Source organism: Dysidea avara, chromosome 10 (assembly GCF_963678975.1).
Source record: "Dysidea avara chromosome 10, odDysAvar1.4, whole genome shotgun sequence".
Classification (NCBI taxonomy): Eukaryota; Metazoa; Porifera; class Demospongiae; order Dictyoceratida; family Dysideidae; genus Dysidea; species Dysidea avara.
In genome coordinates this window covers 22,784,148-22,807,298 of record NC_089281.1, presented here as the reverse complement: position 1 = coordinate 22,807,298, position 23,151 = coordinate 22,784,148, and the positions used below count along the sequence as shown (strand labels likewise).

General features: G+C 39.1%; 1 protein-coding gene across 4 annotated transcripts in view; it reads left to right on the top strand.

Moving 5' to 3' along the window:
• LOC136236529 (DNA repair protein RAD50.L-like) overlaps positions 1 to 23,151 on the top strand; it is an 85,664-nt gene that overhangs the window by 3,074 nt on the left and 59,439 nt on the right. For 3 of the 4 annotated variants that reach the window (XR_010692161.1, XM_066026706.1, XM_066026707.1), the window contains exons 3-10: positions 1,106 to 1,291; positions 3,828 to 3,890; positions 3,946 to 3,987; positions 4,099 to 4,172; positions 9,150 to 9,209; positions 14,171 to 14,216; positions 14,266 to 14,334; positions 14,390 to 14,479. Coding sequence is in view for 3 of the 4 variants with exons in the window: in XM_066026706.1 (XP_065882778.1) it covers positions 1,106 to 1,291; positions 3,828 to 3,890; positions 3,946 to 3,987; positions 4,099 to 4,172; positions 9,150 to 9,209; positions 14,171 to 14,216; positions 14,266 to 14,334; positions 14,390 to 14,479 (630 nt within the window). In the remaining variant the exon portion in view is untranslated. The remainder of the gene's footprint in view (positions 1 to 1,105; positions 1,292 to 3,827; positions 3,891 to 3,945; positions 3,988 to 4,098; positions 4,173 to 9,149; positions 9,210 to 14,170; positions 14,217 to 14,265; positions 14,335 to 14,389; positions 14,480 to 23,151) is intronic. The other variant, XM_066026708.1, reaches the window with a different exon arrangement.

Below are 23,151 nucleotides of genomic sequence, written 5' to 3'. Positions count from 1 at the left end.
GTTTTTGAGGATCCAGCTCAACGCGTACATACTATAGGTGCATAATCATTACGTGTCACGTGGTTCACTCAATATGCAAGTATTCAAACGGAAGCTAAAAGGTCTGTACAACTAGTCTAGCACAGCCAGACCACTTTTTGTTTTGTATTGAATCTATAGTAGTCTGGCTGCGTGAGACTAACATGATGTCATGATGTGGTTATTGAGTCACCCAGGGGGGTGGGGTTCCCGCATCCCTACACAATGAAAAAAGAAAAAGTAGTCAAGCAGGAGACTATTTGCTAGGAGGAGACAAGTGGACCAAATACTGCCAACCAGGGCTGCTGAAAGTATATTTATTTGAGTGAGATAATATGACCTGCCCATCTGCACTTAGACAATGGCATTTGGAGAATGCTTTGATATTTGCAGGGTTTCATAGGTGCTAGGGAAGACACCTAACCACAAACAAATTATATACTTTGTGGGTTACAAAATTTCAGTTACAGGTGCCATCGTCTACACTAATACATGCTTGCTAGGATTCTTCAATGGATAATCACCCTCAGGAATGGTGTAATAATCAGCCTCAGTGATCATAATACATTATTTGTTTGGGGTTGTTTATCCGCTGAAGAATCCTAGCACTGCATGTCTTACCTATACTAAATGCTGGTGGGAACGGGATGGAAATGGAAAGCGAGAATGGGAACGACCAGGGGATAAATGTCATCACGTGAATATACAGGTTGGATTTTACTGCACAATATTTTCTTATATATACACTAATCTATGACAGCTATAGTCCATCAATTCACAGGCGTCCCTGGTGGGATAGTGAACTAAACTTTCTAGACTGCACTATTAGGTGGCTGTTCTATTAGAGTGTTTCAATCGTTTTAGCAAAAGGATCCAACAATGCTGCAAAGGAGCATTTTGCTATTAATCCATCCTGTATGACCTTTATCAGGTATTTTCCCTTAGTCGTTCCCATTTCCGTCCCGTTCCAGTTTTTGTAGACTTCTACTTACCTACTAAATGTAGTTTGCAGAAAATCTAATGGAAAGCTTGACCAGATATAAAATAAAACTGTATATTTTATGGTGCTCTATATACAATGTTACAGACCATCATTGAATGTCTCAAGTACGTTGCTACTGGAGATATGCCACCTAACAGCAAAGGAGGTGCTTTTGTTTATGATCCCAATATTGCTGGGAAGTGTGAAGTAATGGCACAAGTGAAGCTGGAGTTTAAAGATACTGCTAAGAATGAAGTTACCTGTTCCCGTTCACTTCGGGCTACTCAAAAAGTGAGTGCAAAAAGTATGGCTACGCAAAATTAAAGTATTGACCGTAAAATTAAACCCAATGAAACAAGGAAGGTTGTAAATGCTCACTAATATAGCTTTACATGTAGACGACCACCATCATTGTATTTTCTATGATTCCTACTCGATTTCCTAAGAGCTAAGGAATGTGGTGGTTATTATGGTGTCCTTTAAAATGTATTAAGCCTATGGGAGTGAGGTAAGAAACTTTCACAGGAGCTTTAAGTGTACCATTTTTCTTGTTATGAGACAAATTATAATCTTCAGGTTGTTAGCATCATAATGGTATATTGTTAGTGGAGATTTGTTGTTTTATAAAGCAGTAAGAAGCGGCTTTATCATGGGAAAATACTCTAGTGACATTGTTTTCAGCATGTAGAAAATCTACTTAGTGAGAAAAACGTTGTTACTATGTTTCTAGGGAACAATGCTATGTGATATTTCATCATGGATATAGGTGATCTTTCACTGCATGCTGTGATTCCATCAATACTAGACAATGTTATATATAATAGGTTTAGTGGCCATGTTTTGTTACCTATACTTATAACAGTGAAACTACCTTGCTTCAGGAAAGATGCAGGCTTTACACTTGAGATATCACTACCAGTTGACACAAGATCGCTGATTTCTCGATCACAACACAGCGTGTGTTTCCAACTTTCATGTCATTATTGTATTGTACTATAGTGAAGATACATCTTTATAAGTTGAATAAATGGTATGGTTGGGTTCCCACGAAGTGTAAAGATCTTAGTCTTCAAAACATGTAAAGACCTCCCAAAGGACACAGGATGTTGTGCAACCCATCATTACCATACTGTAAATACTTTAGATTGTTTGGAAATCCAGTTTACTTTTTTGAAAATTATAACTGGTGAACGCACACGTACCACATAAAGGGAAGACATCTATAAAGTTAATTCACATTAGGGCTGAAATTATTATGGATTTTTAGTATTTGTTGAGCAAGATCCTAAGTGCTAGCCTTACCAAAATGATACAGTGACCAAATTCATCATCTGCCTGCCTCATCTCTCTCTGTCTCTCTCTCTCACACACACACACACACACACACACACACACACACACACACACACACACACACACACACACACACACACACACACACACACATGCACACATGCACGCACACACAACACACCCTTATCCCTGCTAAGGGACCTCCCCCAACATGAAAGGAGGAGATAAAGTCAAATGGTTTGGCAGTTCACATGTAAATCTTTATTTAATATGTACTGTTAGCTAAATCCTCAAATCCAAAGCAATCATAATGAAACCAGTACTCACAATAGTTGGACCAATGTTTATATAAATATTTCTGTTCTTTACTTGCAAAGACTGAATTAACAGTTCAAAGTGTTTGGTTATTCACTTGTTCCTTTATGTGGCAGAATCTTTTTAATTGCAATTTCATATACTCTTAGTGCTGAATAGCTTGCATTAGTATGTATAAATACCTGTCAGATTGTGTTTTGTTATGTGTGTGCTTTGGTAAGGAAGAATTGTTTGTACTAGAGTTTATGATCTGTAGAACCTTTCTTTTTTCATAGTTCAGTATACACTGCGAACAGGGTAGGTAAACAGAGAAGATGTAATCAAAGTCTGCTAACCACTACTGGGAGAAAAATTCTTAGCTGTGTTTGGATATCAGTTTTCTTAGTCACCTTTTGTGGATGTCTGCTTCTTTTACAGCCAAACTCAGTATAAAATGGGCTCACTCATGTCATGTATCTTTTGGAGTTCTAACAATATTGTGTACACTTTGTGGTTTCCTTTCACTTAGAATTACATTCATTATCATCATCTCTGTCTTGAAACTAGTATTTGCATCAATCCCTCTCACTTAAATTAATGCCATAAAATTATTTTAGCATCTGTACTAGTCAAACAACTGCTTGACTTAAAAAAGCATCATGCATGAGCACACCCCTAAACTATTTACTGAACAAAGGAGTTTATCCAAGACCACCAAAACTGAGATATCCTAATAAAGCAGTCTTTCTAATACAACAGCTGGTAAGGAGTTTATCCAAGACCACCAAAACTGAGATATCCTAATAAAGCAGTCTTTCTAATACAACAGCTGGTATTTAGCCACATGCATCTAGAACTGTTCTATAATAAAAACAAACTAGTCAGGGCTTCATTTTAAGGGTGATCACTCCCCAATACTTGACATGTGTATTTTGACAGGTACAGTAGCTGAGAGCTGTACCTAAGAATGCACTGGGAACAATAATCACTTCTAGTTATTCTCAGGTACCTGAAAATGTACCAGAAGCAATCTGAGATAGTCTATAGAATAATTCTGGGGAGCATGAAATGTTGTGTACATACACACACATAGTAAGCACATGGATCTTACACCATCGCCCCCTTACCCCATAAAACCTTGTTTTCCCCTCCCCCTCCCCTTGTATCATTTCCTAGATGAAGCTCTGCTAGTGTAGTGTGTGAATTTTCCAGATTGCACGTATGTGTATTGTCACAATAGGATAGAGGTCCACTGAAAAATGAGACAATCGACTCGTCCATGCTAAAGATAGAAGATGGGAAGGTATTATGTACAGTGTCTGCATAGCACAAACTGCTACATGGAAATAATTTTTCAGAAAATAAAAATAACTTCACGTTGTGGTGATATGAATTCAGAGGTAACTAGAAATTTTCATATGCATTTTTTATGGTACAGAAAAATGTTCAGTAACAATCTATTAAAGCATATAAAAACTTTAATTTATTGTATGCTATTACCATTGTTTTAGATGGCTAGACGTTTAGGTGTGTCCAAGGCTGTACTCAAAAACGTCCTCTTCTGCCACCAGGAGGATTCATACTGGTATGTATGCACGTGCATATACATATCTTGCTGTGTGCATGCAGTGTGTGTGGCACTCTGTGTGGACTTGAAAGCCTTATTACTAAATCTCAAAGTATACCATACTCTATATACTCTATATAATAATTCTCAATAATGCATATATCAAAACAAATGGTAGTAGCCCGAGAATCTTGTGCATATGTTATTAAGAAGTACAAAAATAATGTAATTTTCAATCCCATGTTTCTTTTTCCAAATAGATCATTGTTTATTGTTGAATTTTACACCAAACTGGGTAGTTCCCATGCCAGGTTTGTGGAGAATTTTCCATATGTATGTAGCATGACCAATAGAATTCTTCCTTGTCTCTTCATAATATGTGCAAAATCACCATAAAGAACAGTTTCAGTTGTCACTGTAAAGCTTTGATAATAAAATAATAATAATAAAATTTAATCTTTCCTACACTTAAGGAAGATCCCAAGGAGGAGTTAAAGCATAAAAACCAACAAACACATGACTAATAAAGTGATTGATGCTCTACAGTGAATTATATTAACAACTGATTGATAAAATAGCACATGCTGTCTTGAATAATTCTGTTATTGCTATAGAAACACAGAAATGTGAAAGAAAGGCTGAGCTATATATATCTAATCAAAAACAGCCAAGCTGTAAAAAAAGGTGCGGCCCCCAAAAAGGCCATGGTGAAAAAAGATGTGAAATCCAAGGTGGCGGCCAAGAAATGGCTGTGATGGTAGGTTAATGGTAAAAATTTTAATAACGACAATTCAGGTGAATTTGATGCCAAGACCAAGTGGCACAAAATTCATCTGAATTGTCGTTATTAAAATTTTTACCATTAACCTACCATCACAGCCATTTCTTGGCCGCCACCTTGGATTTCACGTCTTTTTTCACCATGGCCTTTTTGGGGGCCGCACCTTTTTTTACAGCTTGGCTGTTTTTGATTAGATATCACTTCTTTTTGTATTTGTATACTGCAAAGCCAGCCTATGGCTGGCTTTGGGGCTTTTTTAACCCATGTGTTTTTTTATTTACCACAGGAATAAGAAAAGAACTTATAGAAGATTTTTAATACTTCAATTACTTTTGATTTTATTAGTAATTATACAAATTATATACATATATTTATTACATGCCCATTATTCCCCACAGTATATTTTTTAGCAGCTGATCTCTCTACTGGGTGACTTAAAATATAGCTGAACTATATACAGGATGGTTTCTTTGTAGCTGAACTCTCTACAAGATAAATTCTTCTAGCTGATTTCTCTACAGGGTGATTTGTTTCTAGCTGAACTGTCTACAGGTAATTTGTTTGCAGTTAAACTTTCTACATCCATGGTGGTTTCTTTGTAGCTGAACTCTCTACATGATGGTTTCTTTGTAGCTGAACTCTCTACAAGGTGACTTCTTCTAGCTGAACTCTCTACAGGGTGATTTCTTTGTAGCTGAACTTTCCACATGATGGTTTCTTTGTAGCTGAACTCTCTACAAGGTGACCTCTTCTAGCTGATCTCTCTACAGGGTGATTTGTTTCTAGCTGAACTCTCTACAGGTGATTTGTTTGCAGCTAAACTCTCTACATGGTGCTTTCTTTGTAGCTGAACTCTCTACATGTTGGTTTTTTTGTAGCGAAACTCTCTACAAAGTGACTTCTTCTAGCTGAACTCTCTACAGGTGATTTGTTGGCAGCAAAACTCTCTACATCCATGGTGGTTTCTTTGTAGCTGAACTCTCTACATGATGGTTTCTTTGTAGCTGAACTCTCTACAAGGTGACTTCTTCTAGCTGAACTCTCTACAGGGTGATTTCTTTGTAGCTGAACTCTCCACCTGATGGTTTCTTTGTAGCTGAACTCTCTACAAGGTGACCTCTTCTAGCTGATCTCTCTACAGGGTTATTTGTTTCTAGCTGAACTCTCTGCATGTGATTTGTTTGCAGCTAAACTCTCTACATGGTGTTTTCTTTGTAGCTGAACTCTCCACATGACGGTTTCTTTGTAGCTGAACTCTCTACAAGGTGACTTCTTCTAGCTGAACTCTCTACAGGTGATTTGTTTGTAGCTGAACTCTCTACAGGTGATTTGTTTGCAGCTAAACTCTCTACATGGTGCTTTCTTTGTAGCTGAACTCTCTACATAACGGTTTCTTTGTAGCTGAACTCTCTACAAGGTGACCTCTTCTAGCTGATTTCTCTACAGGGTGATTTGTTTCTAGCTGAACTCTCTACAGGTGATTTGTTTGCAGCTAAACTCTCTACATGGTGCTTTCTTTGTAGCTGAACTCTCTACATAACGGTTTCTTTGTAGCTGAACTCTCTACAAGGTGATCTCTTCTAACTGATTTCTCTACAGGGTGATTTGTTTCTAGCTGAACTCTCTACAGGTTATTTGTTTGCAGCTAAACTCTCTACATCTATGGTGGTTTCTTTGTAACTGAACTCTCTACATGATGGTTTCTTTGTAACTGAACTCTCTACAAGGTGACTTCTTCTAGCTGAACTCTCTACAGGGTGATTTCTTTGTAGCTGAACTCTCCACCTGATGGTTTCTTTGTAGCTGAACTCTCTACAAGGTGACCTCTTCTAGCTGATCTCTCTACAGGGTGATTTGTTTCTAGCTGAACTCTCTACAGGTGATTTGTTTGCAGCTAAACTCTCTACACGGTGCTTTCTTTGTAGCTGAACTCTCTACAAGGTGACTTCTTCTAGCTGAACTCTCTACAGGGTGATTTCTTTGTAGCTGAACTCTTTAGGTGGTGATTTCTTTGTAGCTGAACTCTCTCCAAGGTGACCTCTTCTAGCTGATCTCTCTACGGCGTGATTTGTTTCTAGCTGAACTCTCTACAGGTGATTTGTTTGCAGCTAAACTCTCTACATGGTGCTTTCTTTGTAGCTGAACTCTCTACATGATGGTTTCTTTGTAGCTGAACTCTCTACAAGGTAACTTCTTCTAGCTGATCCCTCTACAGGGCGATTTGCTTGTTGTTGAATTCTCTACACGGTAATTTGTTTGAGGCTGAACTCTCTCTTCTTTGTAGCTGAACTCTCTACAAGGTGACTTTTTCTAGCTGAACTCTATACAGAGTAATTTGTTTGCAGCTGAACTCTCTACATGATGGTTTCTTTGTAGCTGAACTCTCTATAAGGTGACCTCTTCTATAGCTGAACTCTTTACATGGTGTCTAGTTTCTACCTGATCTCTCTACAGGGTGATTTGTTTGCAGCTGAAATCTCTACAGGGTGATTTGCTTGTAGCTGAACTTCTTACATTGTGTCTAGTTTCTAGCTGATCTCCACAGTGTGATTTGTTTGTAGCTGATCTCTCTACAAGTTGATTTGTGTGTAGCTGATCTCTCTGCAGGTTGATTTGTTTGTAACTGATCTCTCTACAGGGCAATTTGTTTGTAGCTGAACTCTTTATAAGGTGATTTGATCTCTCTGCAGGTTGATTTGTGTATAGCTGAACTCTCTAAAGGGTGATTTGCTTGTAGCTGAACTCCTTACATTGTGTCTAGTTCCTAGCTGATCTCTCTACAGGGTGATTTGTTTGTAGTTGATCTCTCTGCACATTGATTTGTTTGTAGCTGAACTCTCTACAAGGTGATTTGTTTGTAGCTGATCTCTCTACAAGTTGATTTGTTTGTTGCTGATCACTCTAAAGATTGATTTGTTTGTAGCTGAACTCTCTGCAAAGTGTTTTGTTTGTAGCTGATCTCTCTACAGGATAATTTGTTTGTAGCTGAGCTCTCTGCACAGTGATTTGTGTGTAGCTGAATTCTCTAGAGAATGATTTAATTGTAGGTGAACTCTCTACAGGGTGCATGACTTGTTTATAGCTGAACTCTCTTTAGTGTGACTTGTAATGTTCTGAATCTCTACAGTGATATAATTGTAGCTTAATTCTCCACAGGGTGACTTGCTTCTTGCTTAACTGTCTATAAGATTAACTGTTTGCAGCTGAAGTCCCTACAGAATAACTTGTAATGTAATAGAATTCTATAATGGAGTAAATAAATTAGCTGAATGCTCTATTAGGGTGACTGTTCTATTAGAGTATCTCGATCTCGCATTTGCTACACAGAGTTGGCTTTCGAATCATAACTCAGTGGTTTGTAATCCAATTCTTCTATACTACTGCAAGGACTTTCTATGAAGATTATTCCAGCTATACACCGATTTTCAGCTCATTGCTCTTAGCGGTTTGCCTAGTAGGCGTAAAAACTAATACTTTTTTATTACTAAAAATCGATCGCGTATTGTGACACAGGTTGGATTTTGTGTCATATCGCCGTGGTCTTAATCTCGATTCCTTTCAAACTACCAAAAGGCACTCCTACGATGGTTACTCCATCTACATAGCAATTTTCAGCTCATTCCATGAAGCGGTTTACCCTGTAGGCGTGACAACAAATCGATCTTGTTTTACGCGAATAATCGGTCATAACTCCTGAACCATTCATCGGATTTGCACCAAATTTGATGCTAGGATGCGCCTTTGGACTCCCTTTCTGTGTGCCAAATTTCAAGGCGATCGGAGCACGCGTTTGCGTTTTATAGCAATTTTTGCAAGTGTGCGAAAAGACGAAGAAGAAGAAAAAAAAAACGAAGAAAAAAAAACGAAACTTTGGCCGCTCATATCTCGGAAATGGCTTGAGTGATTTCCTTCAAATTTGGAATGTAGACTCCCCTAGCTGGCGGGCAACTCTGCAGCAAATTTGGTTTCAATCGGATAAGCCATCACCGAGATACAAAAGTGTGAAAATGACGTTTTCTTTCTTCCTGTCAATATACTCACGGTGTGGCGCGCCGGCTTCTTGGGCCGCACGACACACTACCGTGTGTCTTGATATATATATAAGCCATACATGCAGCTTTGCTACTTGTAATTATAGTATAAAATCAGACACACTATGAAAAAATGAAAAGTCAAAAACTTTGCTAACTTACTGTAGTAATCACCTTTTACAGGCCACTTAGTGAAGGTAAAGCAGTGAAAGATGTATTTGATGAAATTTTTGCTTCAACACGGTAAGAATTTGTATTCATCAGTCCATAATTATGATCTATACAATTTTCTCAGATATCAAGTTTTATACAGCTAGATATATACTGCTGGTAAACTACTGTACAAATTAATCCCCCCAAAACAGCAAAGCTGTATAAAAGGGTGCAGCCTTTAAAAGCCTGGGTGAAAATTTTATGAAATTTAAAAGTGGCATCCAAGAAATAGCTGTAATGATGTTGATGCTAATAAATTCAATAGCAGCCATTGTTAAATTTATTAGCATTAACATCATCACCTTTGATTTCACAACTTTTTCACCCTGGCTTTGAAGGCCTCACCCTTTTTATAGTTTGTTTGTTTTGTGTGGATTTCACTTCTTTTTGTATTTTATAGGGCCAGCGTATGGCTGACTTTTGGGTTTGATTTTTCCACAGTTCTTCTTATCATACAGTACAATAGTACTGTATAGTAGGGACGATGAAGGTGTGGGCGTGGTCCACGAAAAAAATCTATCCAAAGTCATCTTCAGAAATCCTTCACGGCCGTTTCACAGTATTCCAAACCCAAATGTGTTTTCAGAGCGACCTGAAACATTTCCGACAAGGTGCTACGAAATTTAAAAAAAATATTATTTTAGCGAATTTTCTACTGCCTCACTTCCTGCCTCACTTCCTGCCTCACTGATGCGTTCAGTCAAACGTAGCGGAAAACTGGCTACAACTACAGCCTTGCTTCTTTGGCGGAAATGCTTCGAATTTTGTGAAGAAAAAACCTCTCACAATATTAAATAGCTACGATGTGTGCGCTACTGTCTTACTGTTTTATTTTTGATCCTTCTTTATCGTGGCCACATCTCTCATGGGTACGGCTTCCATCAAAGCACGCACACCACAGCGCCCCAACATATTGGAATAAACATGTAGCATAATTGTAGAAAGCATGTGATTTTAATGTTGGGATACACCTCGGGATATGCTGCTGCCCGTTCAACATCAGCACTACACGTGTAAGGATTAGAGTGTTTGCTTTGGCTCGAAGGTGGTTTCTTTTCCGAGTTTAAAAACCGGTTGTATATGACGCCTCTCTACAGACTCTATGGGTAGCTTTCCCAGAGCACTTTTCAGGGGTACTACAACTGAAAAACACCATAGTAGGCCTCATAGGCTCGCATATCTCATCTAGAAAGTGGGCGTGACCCATACTCACGTGAACTAAAAGTAAGAGCAGCCCTGAGGCTTTGTTGAGAGAATTAGTGGAAAATAATACTGTAGACACACTGAAAAACAGTTGAAAAGATACTTCTGTGGGTAATGTGTTGTTTAAAGCGGTTTGTTAAAAATCCGCATCCTTAGGAACGTTTAGCTGTGTATTTTGTGAATTGCAGAGGGGGGTGAATTACTAAATACGATTATTCAATAAAATTTACAACAAAAAGTACACAAACAAGTGCAAGTAAAAATTAGGAATTTTCCATATGAGTAGGGACTGCAGCAATAAAAAGCACTGAAACAAGCCGCTGAGATAAAACACAACTGAATGATTGCATTTTAATCCCTACTTTAGCCTGCTATGATGTATGGTTAAAGTAGGGATTAAAATGCAATCAATCAGTTTTGTTTTGTCTCAGCGGCTTGTTTCAGCGCTTTTTATTGCTGCAGTCCCTACTCATATGGAAAATTCCTAATTTTTTCTTGCACTTGTCTATATAGACACAGTGATGATTATTGAAGACAGAATTATAAATGTATTATATTGTTTTATTTGAATATTTGTTAATATTATTGTCGTACTGTAATAGAGTGCACATCTTCTTAATAGAACGTACATAGAACAATCTAGAATTTCTATTGGTAGATCTATAACATTTATTAAACAGATTTCAATTTTATGAAGTAGAAAGTAAGTGAGATGAACAGCCAAGATAGCAGTGGAGGATCTGGGTATTATAGGTATATGCAGGTCCCTGGTTTGAACCCTAGTAATTTTTTTTGTCGACTTCTGTGCACTTTTTTACCCTACTGTGGCTGCTCTATTATCAACCCCACGATTTTACACCTTTTTGATTTTTGCTTTGTAACTTTGTAGTGTAACTCCATTGTTTTTCAAATCATCAAAAAGCACTGGTATGATGATCAGCCTAAGTGCACACTGAATTTCAAACTATTCCCATATGCAGTTTACCCGTAGCCTTGACAAAAGTTTGATTTTTACACAAAGAAACATTCATAACACCATGTATATTTGTCAGATTCATAGCAAACTTAGTACATGAATTTACTTTTATATGCTCTTTATGTGTGCCTAAGTTCAAGGCAATCAAGATACATGTTTGCATTTTATAGCAACTTTTGCAAAATACAAGAAAAGAAATCTAAGCCCTGTAGACCCCTTTTGGGCTTAAGAAAAATGTATTAAACTTTTGAATGCCAAGATCTAGCAAATGGCTGGTGAAAATTTAATTTAATTTGCTGTGTGGCCTGCCCTACCTGGTAGACAGCTATAATGCAATAATGATTGTGCTTGGAGGAGGGACCATGGAGCTATGCATGCGTGATATTTGCATTTTCTTTCTTCCTGTTAATATACACATGGTATGGTGCACCGGCTTTCTGTGTGTCTTGACATACCTGCTGTATTGTTACAGTACACTGGGATTTGAGCTAATAGAATATCAGAAACTAAGGTTATGATATACCTGGGAAAAATGCATGTCTATTTGCATACTTGTTATACACTAAAGCCAGTCTTCAATCATGGAGCAAGTGTTTTTACTCACAGCCGTAAATTCATTTTTGTTTGTCAAATTACAGTATTCAATGTAACCATTTTGCATTGTTTTGTGATGAGAAAGACACATGAAGGATATGTTATGGGCTATCATTAAAAGGTTGACTGCCAATCAAAAATTTTTGAGAAGATCATAAAACCAGTCTAACAGATGAAAGGTTTAAAGTGAATGTAAACCCCTTCATATTTAATGTTTCAAGTTATTGTAAACACAGGGGGTAAGCCTAGAGCCCATACATTGTTCACACTCCCAGTATCACTACCTTGTTTTTTCACCACACTAGACAGCAAAATCTGTAGGCTCTATGGGCATTTCTGGGACATAGCGATAATTTTATTAGGGGTTGTGGAAGTGTTTTTGGCATGCTTCTTCCAGGTGACAGAGAAGCTGGCTTTGATAGAGCTTGTTTCACTCGGAGAAAGACTAAAAGTTTGCTAGAACTTCTTCACAAACAGAGAATCTCTTCCACAAGTCCTAGTTGTTTACTTACTTTTGTTAAAATTTTAAGAGTTCGTTAATTTGTTAGTCTAGTTTTTGGTAGCAGTTATTTTATACAATGCCACCATATCGTGGAGCGAACACCCAACCATAGTTGTTGTTCTACAAGCACAAGTAATTGTGTTTTTAATAAAGTTGTTGAAATTATTCATCTCTGCTTGGTTTTGTAATTTCCATGCCCGCACTTACCATACAGTATTACAGTACAATAGTACTGTATAGTAGGGACCGCAAAGGTGTGGGCATGGCGCATGAAAAACATCACCCAAAAACCAGCCTCATTTTCCCTGACGACAATGAAGCAGTATTGGTTAGGTAAAACTAAGCCCAAACAAGCCTACAGATTGACCTGAAATGCTTTTACAAGTTGCTACGGATTTTTTTTTTTAATTATTAAACAGAATTTCTGCTGGCTGACTAAGTAACTGACTGATGCCTTCAGACAAGCATAACTTGATAACAGCTAAGGCTACAAGCTTGATTTGTTCACTGTTCAACGTCGCTTCCGCCCAAGAGGTGCCTTTTGGCATACTGCAGTATGTACAATGCATTCTTCATGGACTTACCAGTGTCCTCCTTTGTGTCCCATTCATCTTTGCTGACAGCGAATAGTGTTGATTTGGCGGTAGTACGTGATGGCTTCCCTTCGTAACAGAAATCATCCATATTTTTCATAGTGGCTACTTTGATTGCAGAGGTGCTTTTCAAACGTACAGTTCTTGATTCGTACTGCTGTGTAACGGGTTGAACATAGCTGACAGCGAAGCATAATGGATACTTCACTTTTCAGATGATAACTAATAGCTGGGGTGCATGGCACCATTTCTTTCTTTTGATGAGGTATGCGTGGGTTTACCAGTCATAATAATTTTATTTTACAAAAAAAGTTAACAAACAAGCACACACAAAAAATTTGGGATTTTCAACAGAGTAGGGACCATAACACATCAATAAAAAGTACTGAAACAAGCTGGAGTAGTGCACGATATAAATCACAGTGAAACAATAAGAAATTTATATCCTTACTGTGCTCAAGATACCATAATGGAAATGCACGGTAGGAATTTAACACTTCTTATTGTTTTGCTGTGATTCAATATCATGCACTACTCCAGCTTGTTTCAGTACTTTTTATCAATGTATTATGGTCCCTACTCTAGTTGAAAATTCCAATTCTTTTGTGTACTTGTTGTAATATACCTTAAACCATAATCACAATACTATATAGACTGACCAGTAATCTAGACCATCATAATTTGCTAGTTGTAAATATAGCATTTGCTACAACAGCAGGAGCTACATTTTTTCACCACTGGTCGTGAGGTTATGGTTGGTTCAAAACCTTTTTGTCATTTTTAGAAGCTTGATGCTAAATTTGGAATCTAATGCATAGTAAAAAATTTCTTCTATGAAAATATTTTGTCACGTAAACTTTAAATGACTACATTATTGAGGATACCATTTTTAAGAATTTCTACTACCATACTTGATGACAAATCATAAACTTTAATAATATGATAAGATTATATGCATGAGTGTAATGTGGAAAACAAAAGTGGGAGTTACTATTGATTCTGCGATAAGACAAGATGCTTTTATAGCAGATGCACACACATGCAGTTTGAGGGAATATGTATATTATATTTGTAACCAGAATGCAGTTCTATAGTAATTAACATCTAAATTGGCATATTTTAGTTACACCAAGGCGTTAGAGAAGGTGAGAAAGCTTCAACAAGAACAGGTATGTAGTTAAGTGTATGCTATACTTATGGTAGCATTTTTGCCTACAGAATTCTGATTGTAAAGTGTATAGAAGTCAGTTACCATTTTTGAAAGATAGAAAAGAAGAAGCTGCTAAAGTAGTTCATTTTCTGGCAATGACATCAGTTTTTGATATCCTGGCATATTTTGTAGATACAAGCAAACTTATCAGAAGTACAAAAGGAAATAGAATCATCTCAGGCCTCCATTTCAGACATTGATGAACAGTTAAAACCCATAGAGGTAAACATTTGGTTGTATTTAATAATACATATACTGCACAAAACCACAAAACAGTAGATTAGTTCTCACAGTACACTTTACATGTAGACGTTCATTATAATTCACAGTACATTACCAAGAGTGTATAAGGAATTAGGGATCATCATATAGTACAGTAGTACTATTAGGGATCATGGAGGTTTAGGTTTTTCTGGCCAAAAGCATCACCTTTCACAATACCATCCTGGTGCTTTGGCAGTATTGGCTAGGTATAACCAAGCCCAAAAGTGCAACCCTAAATGCTTCCAATAGGTAGCTACAAATTTTTTTTTCGATTGGATTTTCTACTGCACTAACTGCCTGCCTGCCTGCCTGCCTGCCTGCCTGCCTGCCTGCCTGCCTGCCTGCCTGCCTGCCTGCCTGCCTGCCTGCCTGCCTGCCTGCCTGCCTGCCTGCCTGCCTGCCTGCCTGCCTGCCTGCCTGCCTGCCTGCCTGCCTGCCTGCCTGCCTGCCTGCCTGCCTGCCTGCCTGCCTGCCTGCCTGCCTGCCTGCCTGCCTGCCTGCCTGCCTGCCTGCCTGCCTGCCTGCCTGCCTGCCTGCCTTCATACAAGTGTAACTCGATAACGGGTAAGGCTACAGGCTTTATTTTGTCACTGTTCAACATCGCTTCATCCATTGATGTGCCTTTTGGCGGCATACTGCAGTACGTAAAATGCACGTATCATGGACTTACCTTTGTCTTCCTTTGTGTCCCATTTCTTTTTGCTAACAGTCCAAAGTGTTAATTCGCAGTAGCGCGATGCATGGCTTCCCATTTGTAAATGAAAATCGTCCGTATTTTTCATGGTGACTTGACTGATTGCAGCGGAATCTTCAAACGCTGTGTAATGTGCTGTAAATAGGTGAAAGCAAAGCGTAAAAGCCACTTCACTTTTCAAGTTAGTAATAATGATAGTTGGGATGCATGTATCGTCCATATTTTTCATGGTGGCTGGATTGATTGCAGAGGCATTTCTCCTGCTGTTCTTCATTTGTAGCACTGTACAACAGGCTGGATATAGCTGAAAGCAAAGCATAATAGCCACTTCACTTTCGAGTCAACAATTAATAGCTGGGGTGCATGTTCAGACAGAAACATTACCTCTGGTGCCATCCTTTCTTTTGATGCGGTATGCGTGGATTCACCAGTCATAATAATGGTACAAAAAAGTAAACAAACAAGTTTAGGAATTTTAAGTTCATAGAAAAAAAGGTAGGGAAACAAGGGAGATCGCCTACACCTGCAGATATACCAATGAAAATTTAATCCCTAATTCAATCATGGGTGTAGACTGAAGTAGGGATTAAATGTTCACTGGTATATCTGCAGGTGTAGGCAACCTCCCTTGTTTCCCTACTTTTTTCTATGATCCCTAATCAAACTTAAAATTCCTAATTTTTTGTTATACTTGCAGAAAAAAAAGTAATAATAAATATCTTACACCTGCAGATATACTAGTAGACGTACTTTAGTCTATACCCATGACTGAATTGGGGATTAAATGTCCACTAGTGTATCTTCAGGTGTAGGCGACCTCCCTTGTTTTACTACTTTTTATTTTTATGATCCCTAATTGAACTTAAAATTCTTAATTTTCCTTTACTTGTTTGTTTACTTTTTGTAACATTATTATGACTGGTGAATCCACGCATACTGCATTAGAACAACAAGAATGGTGCCATGCAGGCTTATTGAACACATGCCCCAGATATCAACTACTGAAATAGCAAAGTGGCCATTACACTTCATTTTCCTTGTCATTTCAGCTATGTTCAGTCCGTTACACAGCATTACAAATGAAGAAACACTAGAAAAAGCACCTCTGCAATCAATCATTTGCAACGGAAAACTTGGAAACTTGGACGATTCCCATCAAACATAGGAAGACCATCATGTGGCACTACCACGAATCGACACCTTGTGCTGTAAACGCAAATATAAATGGGACACAAAGGAGGACACCGTAAAGTCCATGAAGCATAAGGCACCAGTAGAGCTGAAACAACGTTTACAGTGAAAAAATCAAGCCCGTAGCTTTAGCCATTATCAAGTTATGCTTGTCTGAAGGCATCAGTCAGTCAGGCAGTCAGGCAGTCAGTCAGTAGAAAATTCCACTTTTTAAATTTCATAGCAACTTTTTGGAAGTGTTTCAGGTCGTACTGAGGACACTTTTGGGCTTGGTTGTACTTAACCAATACTGTCAAGATGCTGTGAGGTTGTGTCACGAGGACGATATTGAACTACTCTCAATACAAGAAATTCAACAACTGATACAAAAATAATAGAGTCTCTCTTACAAAACATAGCCCTATTGTGTGTACATCAACAAGTCACAAGTGTTAATAATTACAAAGGTTTCATTACAAGTGTAGATATTTACAAAGACTGTATTACTCAATGTCATACATACTGTTACACTATCCCCCTTTCTCTAGAAGACGTTCCGTCTTTCCTTAATGGCAAATAAAGCTGTCATAACGTGATGGGGGCCTTCTATCTCTAGAAGGGTATCGAGTGCTGGGGGCTGCAGCTGTTAAGGGCATTGCTGGCCCGGAGTGTTACCAATTGTCATCCTCTTCCAATAAGTCAAGGTGTTCACCAATGGCAGGTGTGTGAGACTGGGTGACGTTATGTCTGTCTGTTGACAGACTGTCTGCTGATACAGGATTGTCTATTGTTGTTGTAGAGTCAAATCTCATGTTAGCTGGGCAAGGCTTGAGGTGATCAAAATGGACTACTTTACATTGTCTTCTTCCATTGAGTTTTTGAATGCGGTAGGTGGCTTCTGATAGTTGTTTGACTATCTTGTATGGTCCAGTCCATGGATGGTAAAGCTTACGTGATACTCCTCTGCCTGTGAATGGGGAATGTAGCCAAACAAGAGTGCCTCGCTCATATGGTTTCCCATGTATTTTCTGGTCTTAAAATTCTTTTTGGCATTGATGTGTTGTTGCCAATCGTTCTCTCACTAAAGCAAATGCTGTTGTTAGTCTTTCCTTCAGTGTATTGGCATATTCAGATGGAGATTAAGCGGCATGATGTTCTTCTGTCCCATACATAATGTCTAAAGGTAGTCTGGCTTGCCGACCAAACATAAGGTAAAATGGGGTATAGCCAGTGGACGCTATTATAAGCCATACACACCTTACGAATATGCTTCTCCCAATCAAATGGGTGATCACTTGCACAAGTAGCCAACATGTTAAGCAACGTTCTATTAAATTGCTCAACTAGTCCATCGCATTGAGGGTGGTAAGGGGTAGTCCTTGTTTTGTTAATGTGTAACAGCTTGCATACTTCTCCCATCAGCTGAGATTCAAATTGTGCACCCTGATCTGAATGTAGCTGCTCTGGGATAGAGTATTGAAGAAAAATCTTGTCAACTAACTTCTATGCAACAGTAACAGCCTTTTGATTGAGGACTGGGAGAGCTTCCATCCATTGGTAAAGTAGTCACCCACTACTAGAATGTATGAATTACCACTTGGACTCTCTGGCAATGGTCCTACCAAATCCATGCCATAACTTGTGTAGGGTAGCCTGCCTTAATTGTTCCCATGGGTGCTCTTCGTACTGGTGTAGGGGTCTTTCTGGTTGCACAGTCTTTACAAGTCAGGCACCAATTACATACATCATTGTAATGGCCAGGCCAATAGAATCTCTCCTTTAACCGGTGTAAAGTCTTCTCTTGACCCAGATGGCCACCACTTATTCCTTCATGAGCTTCCTGCAGAATTTCATCCCTTAAATTATGTGGTACCACCAATTGCAACCATCCCTCATCACGACTAGGGTGAACAAACTGTCTCCATAAGATGTCATTTCTAACAGTTAACTGCTCCCACTGCTGTAATAATCTACGGTACTCTAGGTCTTTACCTTTGGTCTGATCTTGTGTAGGTTTCTGGTTCCTCTCACGTGCAAGTAGCAGTTCACCAATGCAGGGATCATTAAGCTGAAAATTTCTAATATTCTGGACTGAGTAACCACCTGTACAATTGGAGGTTGATATTGCAGCAATTCGCTCTTCAGGTTTGTCCAAGTGTGACTCTCTTCCACACTGGTTACATGGTAACCGTGACAATGCATCTGCATTATTATGCTTCTGCCCTGGTCGATGAATGATATTAAAGTGATAACCCTGTAAAGTCTCAAGCCATCTGGCCATTTGCTCCTCAGGAGATCTAAAGTTCTGAAGCCACGCTAGTGCTCCATGATCAGTTTGCACTGTAAAGTTGAGACCAACAAGGTACTGACGGAAATGTTTCATAAAGGTGACAACTGCTAGTAGTTCCTTGCGGATCACACAATAGTTACGCTCTGCCTTATTCAAGGTGCAGCTGGCATAGGCAATAACATGTTCACTGCCATCCTGGTGAATCTGGGATAGCACAGCTCCAATACCAGTATCGCTGGCATCAGTATCTAACACAAAGGGGCTTGACCAGTCAGGTAGAGCTAGAATTGGGGCTGAGGTAAGACAAGTCTTCAAGGCAATAAATGCATTTTGGCAGTCTTCATTCCATTGAAACTTAGTATGCTTCCCTGTAAGATGGTTGAGTGGCTTAGCAATTGTAGCAAAATTGTGAATAAATCGACGGTAGTAGTTTGCTAATCCAAGAAATTGTTGTACCTCTTGTACTGTACATGGAGCTGGCCATTCTTTTACCTTAGATGTCTTTTGAGGATCAGGTAGAAGTCCATGTGCAGAGACAACATGACCAAGGAAGTAAACTTCCTGTTGTAAGAACTGACATTTCCCAGGGTGTAGCTTCAGGCTAGCTTGCCTCAGCCTTTCAAATACAGCTTGTAGGTTTCTCATATGATCATCGAATGTTTTACCCATTATGATGATGTCGTCAATATAAACTAAACAAGCTGACCATTGAAGCCCTGCTAGCACTGAGTCCATTAGCCGTTGAAAAGTGGCAGACGCATTACATAATCCGAACAGCATAACATTAAACTCAAAGAGTCCTTCCTGTGTACAAAATGCTGTCTTTGTTTGGTGTTCTGGGGCCACTTCCGCTTGCCAATAACCACTTCTCAAGTCAAGTGTTGAAAACCACCTGGAGCCTGTTAGGGTGTCCAAACTGTCATCATCCCTGGGGAGGGGGTAGTCATCTTTGCAGGTGACTGCATTAAGCCTTCTATAATCTACACAAAACCTTGTTGACCCATCTTTCTTTGCCACTAACACAATTGGTGAAGCCCAAGGGCTCTGTGATAGTGATATAATATTTTTAGATAACATGTCCTGCAGTAAATTGTGCACAGTTTCTCTGCTAGGAAGAGGTACTCTCCTGGCTTGCTGATGGATGGGTGTGGCACTACCAGTGTCAATACTATGCTTTAATATTCCTGTGCGACCTAGTTTGTTTGGACTGTCTGCCAAGATGTCAGAGTAATGTGCCATCAGTGCAAGGAATTTCTCTTTTTGATCTGGTGTCACATCATCAGGTAGGGGCTTTGTCAAAGTCATTTGAAATGGTTCATCACTTTTCACTTCTTGGTCACTTTCCCATTTGAGATTTCACAAATACTGTGCTCTTCAACAGGCTCAGCATTAGCAATTTTCATGTTTTTGTGGAGTTTCACTGGTGTTAATTCTGTGTTCACTACCCTCACTACCATGTTACATTGATGAGGCACAACTATAGCTCTAGCAACTAATACAGGACTATCGGTACCTTCAACTAACCAAGTGCCTTGCTGCATTGTGTCAACATGGACCATCAGTTCCATTTCACTACATGGTGGCATTGTGACTGTTTCCTCTACTGTGACTTTCAGACATTGTGATTCATTGTATGTTTGCAGGAGTTGCAAGGGTACCAGTTTGTTTTGGATGTACATCTTCTCATTAGCAAGATCCAGCACACATTTGTTACTTTCCAAAAAATCTAGCCCTAGTATGGCTTCAGTTGTTATGTGGTCTGCTATCACAAACTCATGTTTGAACTTGATACCATTAATTGAAAATTGTATCACAGCAGAACCTCTAACACTAATTGGTATGCCATTCACCCCAACCAATCGATGTACAGTTACAGTCTTTAGCTTATGGTTTTGAGGTTTTATCTTATCCCAAACAGCACCTTGTAGGAGGGACACTCCTGCTCCAATGTCTACCAGGAAAGATACTGGAACGTCATTCATGCAGCATGGCAACAAAATAACTAGAAACATTGTTAATTGAAAAAGATTGAGCACTATGATTCAAAGGCTGTTCAGTTTTGGGCTCCTGGTTTCGCTCCTTTTGCTGGCTGTAGCTCCTCCCAGCTGCACATCCTCGAGCATAGTGGCCTGGCATTCCACATCAGTAGCACGTGATCTCTCTTGGTATGCCACGTTGTTGTCTAGGTTGTCTCAGTGGCCTCTGCTGTGTCTTGGCTGCGGCATCTGTGTTTCATGCTGCGGTCGTGTTATCTCCAGCTTCTCAATACGATCTAGCAGGTGCTGCAGTAGCGAATGTTCACTTATGGCTTGAAAAGGAGTCACTCGCGGTGTCAGAGTTGTAGCTGGTTCAAATGCAGTCTCATTCACAGCACGCACAGGTTGATCTTTTGGCAGGTATGACTCTAATTCAATGGTTGAACTCACAGCCTCTGGCAGGTTCTTGGGGCGACGTTGCTTCACAGCGAACGATATCTGTGGTGGATCTAACTGGTCTGGGTAACGGCTAAGGGCCAGCTGCTCACATGCTTCCAGTTGTAGAGTGGGAAAGGCCTTGTCAGTTAATCGACGTAAGTCATCTCCAAAATCTGCCCACGTTTCAGCACTCTTCTTCCTCCAAGTTTCAAATTCAGCTTTATAGAGCATGCGCTCACTTTCTGGTTCAAATCTTCCTTGTAGCGCCTTTTTATCAGTTGCATAAGATCCTTGGGTCTCGTGAGACAGTTGACCAAGTGCCACATGTACCTTTCCTGTGAGCCTAACTCACAACCAAAGTAGTTTACCGTTGTCGGTCCATTTATTCACGGCTGATACACTTTCAAAATGACTGATCCAGTGATCAAAATTATCATCTCCAGTAAACGTGTCTGGCAATACCAATGGCCGCGTAGGCTGAATGCATGATGCCCCCTCTCCATCAGTCATCTTCTTCTCTGTACTGAGCTAAACAAATTGCAAAGAAAACAACAGCAATGAATATCACACTGTACTTTTCCGGGTACTGTTAAATGAAACGAAACCACGGCACCACAGTTGAAACGTTTGCCAGTTCTGCCACGTGTAGCTCAGTCAGCACTCAGACTCCCTGCCTTGTCCGGTGTTGTCAAGATGTTTTGCTAATCCTGCCGACTACACCACTGTCACAAGGACGATATTGAACTACTCTTATTACAAGAAATTCAACAACTGATACAAAAATAATAGAGTCTCTCTTATAGCCCTATTGTGTGTGCATCAACAAGTCACAAGTGTTAATAATTACAAAGGCTTCATTGCAAGTGTAGATATTTACAAAGACTGTATTACTCAATGTCATACATACCGTTACAGTCGGTTTTAGGGTGATATTTTGGCTAAAAAAAGCCCAAACCTTCATGATCCTTAATTCTGCTAGACTGCTTTTACTGTGGTGTATGTGGGCAGAGAAATAGTACCATCATTTTGCAATTTCCAAATTCGACCACACACACACACACGCACAAAAGAAACGGTGGCCTGACTATGCCATTTTCTAATGAGAGTTAGAAGAGATGGAAAATGTTGTATTGATTGTATGGTTTTCAAAGTAACTTTAAAATGGATGCCATTAATAATAATTTACATTTTGCTTTGGCATCAGTTAACTCAGCAAAGTATTTAGGTGTCACAATAGATTCTAAGCTATCATTTAATGAGCATATTGATATAATCTGTAAGAAAGCTAACTCTACACTTTCTTTTCTTTGTAGAAAAGAAAGTTCTTGCCAGCATAAAATTAAATGTAAAACCTATCATTGACTATTCTGTATCAGTTTAGGTTCCTCATACTAACTGTGAGCTAGCTAAACTCAATCCAGTGTCATGGTGCTCGTTTTGTCATGTCTGAATATCACCACACCAGTAGTACCACACCCATGTTGTCATTGTTGCAGTGGTGCAGTACTGGTCACAACTCAAAGAAGTTTGTATAATGGTTTACAGAATTATTCATGAGATTGTTGATGTTCCACTTCTATTTGTCAGCCATCAAGACCATTAAGGGGAAACCAACTTAAATGCAGTCAGCAGTCTATGTAGACCTTACAAATTTCTTCCCTTACGCTCTGGAATAACTTACCTTTAGATATTGTCGATTACAGTTCATTAAATAATTTTAAGAACACGTTAAGTGTATATTAACTTGATTACCTCTTTTTTTCTCCCAATTGTTAATTATACTCATTAATATGAGGTTATGCAAATATATATATAATAATTTCTACATGATAGACAACATACAATGCCATTTAAGTGCTACTTACCTGCAAATCAACACCTTGCACGTAAGCAAAAAAAGACGTAAGTCAATGATGCATGCATGCATTGTTCCTCCTGTGGTATACGCCAAAAGGCATGTGTCAGGCCAAAGTAATGCCTGTAAGGCCAGGTAAACTTGTTTCTCACCCCCCTCCCCCCCCCCCCCACATTGCTCTTCATCCTACCACCTCAAAATTTCAGT